Source organism: Prionailurus bengalensis, chromosome C1, assembly GCF_016509475.1.
Source record: "Prionailurus bengalensis isolate Pbe53 chromosome C1, Fcat_Pben_1.1_paternal_pri, whole genome shotgun sequence".
NCBI lineage: Eukaryota > Metazoa > Chordata > Mammalia > Carnivora > Felidae > Prionailurus > Prionailurus bengalensis.
This window is the reverse complement of record NC_057345.1, coordinates 6567501-6577936: the sequence shown is the minus strand read 5'-3', so window position 1 is coordinate 6577936 and position 10436 is coordinate 6567501. Positions and strand designations below refer to the sequence as shown.

At 58.1% G+C, this 10436-nt stretch overlaps 1 protein-coding gene across 2 annotated transcripts in view; it reads right to left on the bottom strand.

Annotated features, from left to right (window-relative positions):
* Positions 1 to 418: 418 nt before the first annotated feature.
* The window catches only part of SPSB1 (splA/ryanodine receptor domain and SOCS box containing 1), a 69740-nt gene continuing 59722 nt past the window's right edge, over positions 419 to 10436 (bottom strand). For both annotated transcript variants that reach the window (XM_043573726.1, XM_043573727.1), the window contains exon 3: positions 419 to 2488. In XM_043573726.1, coding sequence (XP_043429661.1) covers positions 2361 to 2488 — 128 coding nt within the window. In that variant the 3' untranslated portion in view covers positions 419 to 2360. The remainder of the gene's footprint in view (positions 2489 to 10436) is intronic.

Sequence of the window (10436 nt, the reverse complement as noted above, 5' to 3'; positions counted from 1 at the left end):
AGTCTCATTAGCGTCATGCATGCTCGGCACGGGGGCACAAAGGTAAGCGCGGGACAGGTTCCTTCTATCGAGTGTGCAGAGCGGGGACTCATATCTTGCCCCTTAAAAAGCCCACGCTGTCAACTCAAACCATAGGGCACTGATGAGCCAGGGGCTCTCACTGATGTGCAGAACCCTTTCCATCAGGCTCAGAAAGTCTCAGTCTGGGCTGCAGGCTCACAAACTTCTAAAAAGGGATGGGGACATTCTAGGATCACCTCTCTAGGATTCTCCTCCTCGCTGGGCCTCGGTGGGCATCCCACCCTCTGCCAAAGGGTCCTGGGGATCACCTTAGTATCTACTGAGAACTGGACGCACGCAGGGAGGGCTTGGCCACAGCCCCTTCCCTTCCCCCGAGACACAGAGAGGGAGTCAAAAGTGGCTTTGTATTTTTAATAAACTTTCCTTTATTAGGTTACTGACTATTATTAACCATCATAAAATAGAACGGGAGTTTCAAAACTGTACAGGTCACAAGGTTCTGGGCTGAGGGGAAAGAAGGGTGGGGCCGGGGTTTGGGAAGCCTGGGGACAGAGGTGCAGAGAAATGACAAAGAGCCCGCAATTCATCCAGCGTCGGTGGGAGACGGCTGGGCCAAGGCAGTAAGGCTGGGAGCGGCAGAAATAGAACTCTCTCGTGTGCAACATTCATGAGAACATGACCCACCCCGAAACAGGAGTGAGGAAAAGTCTTTAAAAGTCTTACAGGTAAGATTTCCTCCCCACTCCCCCCCCCCCGCCCCCGCCCTTGGAAAAAAACCTCAAAATAATAAGGGGGCAATTTACATTCCTCACCCAGACTTGGTACCAATTTTGTGCTTTAAAAAATATACTCCACTGGAAGACTTTTTGTTTTTTTAAAGGTACCCTACAGCAGCTGTTTAAAACATAATTCTTACAGACAAATATATATGTATATATATTAAACATTTAAACAAATAAAGTCATCTATTGTACTGGTACAGAAATGAACAGAAGTCCGATTTGAAGAGAGCTGACCTCAAGATAGAAGGTGGTGAATGCGGTGGCAGGGGCCGGGGGCTGCTACGTGGGGGGGGCTGTGGCAGGGCGCTCGTGACCCTCTTCTGTTGGCTGCCCCGTCCCACCCCGCCCTGCACCTCGTGTGGCTCTGGGTCGGCGGGGGAGAGTTGTGGTGAGCTGAGGCTGTTCCACTCGGGCGCAGAGCCCAGACAGGGGCACTAAGTGGGGGCCTGCGCTGGCTTCCGGTGGGGCACCACCTCTCTGTGGTCTCCCCAGCCCGTCCTGCCCCTGGTTCCTCTGGGGATGGAGACCCACTCAGCTTCCCTTCTTGGTTGAGGCTCCAGAAGGCCAGGGCTTCTGACGACGCACATGGGAAATCTCAAGCTAGGAAAGGAAAGGCAAAAGCAGCAACACCCTCCCCCAGAAGACTGAAGAAATAAAACCACGTGCAAAGATGTCCGAGTCCGAGGGGTGAGTGGCTACCTGGAGAGACATAGGGAGCTGCCACAGCCCTTGCAGACGGGACCCCCAAGATTCTTGTATTGCACGTGAGGCGAATGTTCCCTGAGGGGCGAGCTCGGGAACTCGGAGCAGAGCCCCCCCGGAAACTGTAGGTCCAGAGCCCCAAACAAAGACACCCTCGTGCCCCTGTGAGGACACGGCCCACCGAGAGGGGCAGGTGAGGCACACACATATCCCGGGGAGGGGCAGGTGGAAGGGACCACCAGAACACTCCAGAGAGAGGGTACTGGAACAAGGTTTCCTTTCTAAATGGAATAAATAAATGGCTTTTGTTATTGTTCAAAGAATAAATAGAGGGTACCAAGGGACTGACAGCCGGGGCTGATGCTGGGCGCTGCGGAAGGTCCGATCTTGGTTTGCTTCTGCCTCGGAGTCCGTGGGGAGTTCCTGACGTCCTGAGCGTTGTCTGCCGTGGCGTGGCCCCACCGGCCTCAGCACCAGCCTTTATCTGAGCACCTCTTAGCACCCCTGGGATCTGCGCTTGGCGCTGGGACCCGGCAGGTGGCAGGGGTAGCCCACGCCACCCCGAGGGCAGATCGGAGCTCAGCGCAGGGCTTCCTAGGAGTCTGTTTTATGTGTCCTTTTCCAAAGAGGGACCTTGTGCGGCATGCAGGGGACTTCTGCCAACGTCAGGACGGGGGACAGGGGGGCCTGGGTCGAGCTGTCCGTGTCCGGCAGGGGCGCTGGGCAGGATGAAGAGGGAGAGCAGGGGCTTCCTCCCGCGGCCAGATAGATGCCAGCCCGCGGCGCGGGGCACGGCGGTAGCTCGGTGAGGTGGCACCAGGTGGCTGTCGTGCTGGCGATGCCGGGGCTAGAGCGTCACTGGTAGAGGAGGTAAGCCTTGAGGGAGGCGGGCAGCGGCAGTGTGTGGATGTCACCCAGACGCTCCTTCCCCAGGGCCAGGCGCACAGAGCGGCGGCAGAGATCCATGAGTGGCAGGGGCTCGGCTGGGGGGGACAGAGCAAGGACAGCAGGTTAGCGCAGCTCTGGGTGGCTCCAGAACGAAAATGCTGACAACGCTGGCGATACTCTCACTGTTCGTTTCAATACACAACTGGTGAGGAGACCATTCTACACGTTAAGTCAACTGTTATTAGCTGACGCAGAGAACCTGCCCGGGGCCGGCCACCTTTGTGAGCCCTCCGCAAACACCAGGTCCCTTAGTGGTTTGTTATTTATTTTTAGTTTTCAAATGCAGCCCCGTACTTTGGTTTTTCTTTCTTTTTTTTTTTTTTTAAGTTTATTTATTTCGAGAAAGAGACGGAGAGGGCGAGTGGGGCAGGGGCAGAGAGAGCGGGAGACAGAGCATCCCAAGCAGGCTCCTTGTTGTCAGCGCGGAGCCCGACGTGGGGCTCGATCTCATGAAGCGTGAGATCATGACCTGAGCTGAGATCAAGAATCAGATGCTTAACCGACTGAGCCACCCGGGCGCCCCTCCCTTGATGGTTTATTATGGTTTGCTTGCTCAGAGGGGCTTAACAAGCACAGGGAGGCATTATTATCATCACCCCCATTTCATAGATGAGGACACTGAGGGATAGTGAGTCCAAATAACCTGCCCAGGGTCACGGTGCTGGTAGGAGGTGGAACTGGGTCAGAACCCAGGCCGTCCCTGCTCTTACCCACAGGACGAGCAGTAGCCTTCACAGCGCGTCCGTCTGGGCACACGGAAGCCAGCCCTTCCCCCCACACGGCCCAGCTCCAGACCCCACGTGGGCATCCAGGAGGGGAATCATTCTAGGTGAGCCCAATGCTCGTGGGTCCTGCAGTCGTCCCCCTGCTCACTGCTGAGGGCACCGAAGCAGAGGGGGCCTAATGTGCCGGGTTACGCTCTGGGGTCCAAATCCAGGCAGCCCGGGCTCAGCAACCACATCCTTTAGGCTCCAGACCCCGCCGCCAATGAAGACAGATGGTGAAGAAATGGTGGAGGAAACGCAGCCACCCTGCAGCCTGGAGGTGTGATGTCTGCAGAAACCCCTCTGTCCCAGCTCTTCTCTCTCTGACGGAGAGAAGCTGAGAGCCCAGGCCAGGCAGAGTGGAAACATCAGCCCAGGCTCGGCAGCCGGGACCCTCGAGACCGCCCCGGCCACCGCCGGGGCATCTCATCTCGCGGCCAGGGAAACTGAGGCTGGGGCTCACGGCAGTGCCGCCTCAGGCACCTGGATTTGAGAGGGACCTCTAGCTGCAGCCTGAAGGAGCACTTCTGTCCTTGTGTCCCCAGACAGCCGGGACCCGTCTTCCCGCAAGGGAGGCTCCATGCATGCAGCCTGTGTGCTCCAGAAGGAGTGTGACAGTCACTCCCTCCCAGGCCCTGGAGGCCGCCGGGGGCAGAGTGGGCCTTGCTCTCCCCGCCTCCCTGGAACTGACCCTTCCTGGCCCTCCTCCCAGAAGCAAGGAGGAGGTGAGCCCCCTTGGAGCTGCTCAGGGCCACCCTGCAGCGTCCCCGACACGGGAAGAGCTGAAGTGATGGCATCCGTGGCTTCGTCCAGGATCTCCCCCTGACACCGAGACTCCTCTGTGACCAAAAAAAAAAAAAAAAAACCACGAAAAACCCAGCATTTCCCTTGAGATCCCCTGCCCCCAATGAGAAGCAGACCACCGTTCTCTAATACTCACGAGTGTGTCCCAGAATATGAAAAATAACATGAAAAAACCTCAACTCTTGAAGAGCAAACCCTATGGCTGGAGGTGTTGGGGGGAAATGGGGCGTTGATGAGTACGGGGCTCGCTCGGGGAGACGGAAGTGTTCTAGAACCGATCACAGTGATGGTTGCACAACTGTGACTATACCAGAGCCCATGGACTCATACGCTTTAAATGTGGGGATTGTATGGCCTGTGAATTACATCTCAACAGAGCTGTTATCAAAAAACAGAATCCATCCGAGGCTTGAGAATACATTTGCTAAATTCCTGGCTTTAAATGAAGGTGAGCAACCCCCACGGGTGGCCAGCCACAGCGAGACGGCAGAAGGAGCTGAAATGGTAAATGTTTTTCGTGAAAAGCTTTCTCGGTTCCTGGACAGCACAGGATGATTAAAGGCAGCCCTGCCTGGAGGCAGGAGAATGCACTAAATGCTTGGGGGCCAAACGTTCCAGACTCCCCGGGGAGCAGGGCCCGGTTCCTCCCACCTGCGAGCCCACAGAGACAGGAGTCTCCCCCGCGTCGTAAAGCGTCCTGTGCCAGTGGCCTCACATCTGGTCCTCACTTCTGCCCTGCACAGCAGCCTGACCTCGAGCAGACCACTCCCTCGGCCTGGGCCTCAGTTTCCCCATCTGTACGATGAGGAATCCAGACCAGATGCTTCCTAGAGTCTCCTGCAGCTGAGATCCTGACGGCCAGAAATGCCTCCCAGTGGTTCCTGACCTGGAAACGCGCTGAGTGGCCCTTCTATGGACCGAGTGGGGGATTTCGGTGGCCCTTCCTCTCCTCCACTCAGGAGCTCTCTCCATCTGCCCCCATCGGGCCAGTCCCTTCTCCCTCCCGGATGTGGCTCCGCTCCCATGGGGAGCCCGAGGGGCTTCCCCTGGGGGCTGAGGGCACTTGAGAAAGTAGTTAAGAGCCATGAATGTGGCCAGAGAGCTGTGCAGGGCTGCAGAGGGAAGACTGAGAGGGAGTTCCCATCACACCCTCTTGGCTTAATGGTGTCCAAGGCATCCCACGGGGACTCTCACTGAGAAACGTTTCTCAACAGCAGAGCTCTGCAAACCCGCAGTCCCAGCTGCCTACCTGAAATTAACATCACAGCACCAGCAGCGGTCATGGCTTGTGGAACACGTACCGTGTGCCTGGCGGGGACCGCAGCCCCCCTCAACCTACCGACGGGGAAACGGGCTCAGGGAGGGGAGAGCCACGGGCTAGAAAGTGAACATACACCCAGGTCCAGCCTATTCGGCAGTCGGGCTCTCTCTAGGCCAACGGGAGGAGGAAGTTCCCAACGGCCCCCTGCAGTTTACCCAGACGGATGAGGACCTACGTCTACCTCCTTCCGCCCCCCACCGAAAGCACTATGTGATATGGGGGAGCCTCCTCTGCCTGACCATCTTTGGACCACACTGAATGATCCGGTTATGGGGGTTGTGAAACCAGAAAGATGTGTCCTTCGGACATAACCGACCTGCCAGGACCAGCTGCGGAAGCTGCAGCTGACAGGAGCCAGTGATGCGTTAGGACCCGTCACCCGAGCATCCCCCGATGGGCCCACTCTTGGGGACCGTGAGGGCACAAACAGGTCATTCCCCGCTGGATCTTGTAGGAGGTCAACAGTGATGCACAGGGCCACAGTCTGATGGCTTTCCAAAGGCCGGGCAGAGACCAGGAGTGCACTGGCCACGGAGAGGGAGATGGGCACCGGGCCGGGGAAAATATACATCCTGATTTCAGTTGGTCACTAACAGAACCCAGGAAGGCCTCCCCACCTCAACACTTTTGACGGGGGCCTGCGGGCTCTGCCTCGAGCTCCACGCACAAAGTAAGGGACCCAGTGAAATCCCACCGAGGAAGCTGCCCGGCGGGGAAGGCAAGAGTTTACTTATTTGATGACCGTGCAAGGTGCGTCGGCCGCCCTGCCCATCTCCAGGAAGCTGAGGGGCTCGTCACAAACTTTACATAGCTTGTACGAATGGGAGGGGCGGGCACTGAGGGCGCCCAGTCGGGAAGTGAATCGGGTGCTTTTATGGGAGCAGAAGGTTGAGGAACTGGACGGTTTGTGCGCCAACTTCCACATTTCAAGGAGCAATGGATACCTGGTGGCCTATCTGAACCCGCACGGCCCAGCACGCCGACCGGGAGCTCTCCTGCAACCCAGCTCACGCCTCCAGAGCCCGGGGCTGTGATAGCTCACAGGCTAAATGGACACACTCTGCGTCCGGGAGGTCAAGGACAGCGTCTCGCGTCAGGAAGTGCCCCTGATTCAGCCACGTTCCCATTCCCACCCGTCACCTTGGCCGCCCCTGTGACTGCAAGCAGCTTCCAGTGCAAATGCTCTGTGAGCTGGATTCTAGACAGTCGTGGCTGGAGGATGGCCATCCCAGGGCATGTGGGCACCTCTCCTTAAGGTGAAGCAGGTCTCACCAAACAGAGGCAAAACAAAACCCCAACCCCTTGTCCTTGGCCACCAGGGAAGGAGGCCTGACCCCTGGCTGGGTAATGAGGCACCTTTGGTTCCCGGCTCCCCCGACTCTGAGAGCCAGTTGTCCTCATGTGACCAGCGTTTTGGGGGACAGGGCGTCTAGAACAATCCCTTCCCTCCTAAGTGGTCTCTCTCCCCCAGAAGGAAACTCTTGCAGGTTGGGTGATTAGTATCCTTGACTAGGGCTCTTCTCTGCAGTCCAGCTGGAATGGAGATGTGGGAGGGACCCACCAGCGGGTGAGGCGCCCCGGGAGGGGACCCAGGGAGGCCAGGAGGACCCCAGGAGGAGGTCACCAAGTCAAAAGTCTCCTGAGGAAAAGAGCTGAGCCGTCTCCAGACCCACAATCACGACAGACCTCACCAAACTTACTTATCCGGGAGCAGTAAAAGGGAGACTTTGAAAATGCTGGAACCGTAGGGAAAATGCTTCCTTAGTGGGAGACGCTAAGTGGGAGCAGGGAGGACCCATGAGGCAGGGACTCTCCCTTGGGGGACGGTCAGTCTGCGGCTTGCAAGTAAGTCTTTTCATTTTTGCATCTCCGGGGGGGGGGGGGGGAGGGCGTGTGGCGGGGGGAGGGGGTGGACAGGCAGGCCCAGGGCCCAAGCTGGGTCCTGTCTCCCCAGGAAAGAGGAAGGGTGACACTACAGTCCCTCTGGCTGCAGCTTCAGCCCCAGAAAGGCTCAAGGCTGGAGGAGTCAGAACAAATGGGCTGTGGTCAGAGGCGGCTGGACGGTGGGGGAGGTCACCCAGGGGCAGGAGGGCCGGGTGAGCACGGAGGGCGGCCACGCTTAGCGACTTAGGCTGACGGGCTCTGCAAACCGCTGGTCCCTGCTGAGGGGAGGACCTGGTGGCTGGGGTGCGGTGGGGTGGCGTTGGGCGGGGTGGGGTGGGTGGGGAAGGAGGGCTCAGACAACTTCCCAGACTAATAAGTCAGACCGCCCCAGAGGCTGTGACCCTGAGAAGACGTTATCTAGCCAGCCCCGGCTAGACCTTCTGCCCCTCACACTCCGCTCCCCCCATGGACCACGGACCTGGGCTGCCATGACAGTCTCCCTTCCTCAGTTGCCTTGGACGGTAAAGCAAACCCTCCTGGCAGAAGACACAGGCGCCCTTTGACCTCGCCCAATGAGCACCCCATCTGAGTGCCGTCTCACCTTCCCCTCAGGTGGCAGGTAGCACGGGGGTCTCGTGGGAATGGTCTGGAATTGCCGCCTCCACATCTACAGTGGGCGGAATAGTGTCCCCCCCACCCCCAATTCAGAACCACTTGGATCCTCAGAATGTGACCCTCTTGGAAACAGCATCTTTGCAGATGTAATTAGCTAAGATAAGGTCATGCCGGAGTGGGGGGGGGGGGGCCCTGAATCCAATGGCTGGTGTCCCAATAAAATGAGGCCATGTGATGACGGAGGCAGAGATGGAGTGATGCGTCCACAGCAAGGACAGTCACCAACCAGCCGAAGCCAGGAGGGAGGCCTGGGAAGGGTTCTCCGTGGAAGACCCAACCCTGGGCACCTTGATTTTGGACATCTGGCCTCTGAAACTGTGAGAGATTACATTCTGTTGGTTTAAGCACCCGGTTGGTGGTCATTTACTCCAACAGCCCAAGGAACTGAACACACCGCCCTTCCTGCTCCTCTTCTGAGCCTCCCCCCACCCCAACCCTGACGACTTCTGTCAAGGTCACCGGTGATGGCCTTGTTGCCAAAGCTGATGGACAATTCTCCGCCGTCACCATATTGGACCTCGTCCTTCCTCAAGTCCTTCCTTCACTTGTTGTCCAGGATACCACTCACCTCCCAAGCCCCACGGCCACTCCGCCTCCTCACCCCTCCGTCCACCTGACCCCGCAACACTGACGCGCCCCAGGGCTCCGCCTCAGCCCTGCCCGCTCACTCCCTGGGTGAGCTCAACCCGGGGTCCCAGCGTCACACACCGTCCAGCCGCGGATGACCGTCCCACCGACTGTCTAGACTGGCAGAGCCATCTAGATGTGTGCGGTGAGCACCTCAAGCTCAACTTCCCTACTCTGGCCCAAGCCCCGGCCCCGTTTCCCCTGGACAACTGTCATGGCTCGACCCTGGCCTCCCAGGGGCCACTCTCGCCTCCACTGTTCATTTCTACGCAGCAGCCAGAGTGGTCCTTCCCTAGAAGGAGAGTGTGAGGTGCTCTGTCGGTATGGAACCGAGGTGTGGGTGAGCGGGTCGAGGCTGGCACTTATCCTATTCTGTGTGTGTGTCGGGCTGTCGGCGTTGTACCAGCCTCATGGGTCTTCCTATCTGCATCCTCCAAAGTCAACCGGTTGTGCAGAATGGGGCCCATTCATGACGGACTGGGACTGGGGGAGCCGAGAAGGCAAAAGGGCGTCCGGATATTGCCTGGCACCAAAACCCAGGAACCAAAGAGTTCGTGGGACTGATCGCAGCTGCACACTCACAAGCCGGCTCAACTTTTTACCCGGACCTTTTCCTCTTGCCTTTAAACTTCCCTGACTCTCCCTTCAGGAGGCGGATTTGAGGCCTGCCCTCCCGTCTCCTCGTCTGACTGCCTCTCGAGTAAACCCTTTCCTTGCCGCGTCCTGGATGTCCCAGGGATGGTCTTCAATGCCCATCGGGGAGGCAAACTTGGCTTTGGCTACAGCATGGCATTTCAGGGGAGGGAGGGGTGCTCATCATTAGTCAAGAGAACCCAAGGTAGGCTCCAGCCACCTGGTACTTGGGGGTCTCCACCCGAGACCCGGCTCACAAATGCAACTCTCAACAACACATTCCAACACCCGCTCCCCACTCCCCTCAAGCCCTGTACATTTCCCCAACAAGAAAAGTTACAGAAGCATCCGACTTCCCACCTGAGGCAGAGCTGACAGGGCATCCCCTTTACAAGACGCCCGTCTGGGCCTCCAGGACTGTTTTGGGCCTCGCCCTGACTCAGCAGAGGAACAGTTCGGGCTGAGTGTGCCCTGACTTGCCAGGGTGAACAGGCTAGTCCCCTCCGGGCCACTCAGGGGTCTGTGTTCTGTATTAGAGCTGGCCACGGGAACAGTGGAGCCCTGCAAACACACAACACTGATGGACCTGTTCCTGGAGGGCACCGGGGGGCTGGACAGCTTTATGGAGACCAATAGCCCCAGTGGCCTGGCGACAACACAGGGGGCCCAGCAATTCATTCATCTGTCTGGCTGCACAGAATGGGCATGAAACGATCTGGGGCTGTGGTCATTCTTCTGCCAGGGCCAGGGCTCCTGAGATCCTAGGTCCTGGGCAGGATGTGCCTGGTTCTCCCAATCCCTGTCTTTCCCAGCCCAGGGCAGATATGGCTGTAGACTTTCTACTACCATCACCTGGGGGGACAGACTCACAGAACTTGCTCTCCTGGTTCCCTAGACCAGGTCTGAGATAACATCCTGGGGGGAGGTCACCTGCTGGACGCACACCTGACTGCTCCTGCCAAGAGTCCCGTGACCTAGGGGTACTGGGTTGCACAGGTGAGTTCATTGCCATCACCCAGCCAAAGCCAGGGGCAAGGAGCGAGGGAAAGAGGCGGTGGAGACTTCCAAAGAGAAGTGTTTAAAACTTCCCTCTGCCTTATGTCCCCGGATATTTTCTCTGGTATCTTCCAAGGCTGAAGTAGGGAAGGGACGTGGGAGAAGCTGAAGGTTTGGAGGCAGCATGACCAGAGTCAGCGTTTGTGCTTCTGACCCCAGCAGGGGCTTCCCCCACTGCTCACCTGGCCTAAGGGTGGGGTTAGATCTCGGGGTGCCAGG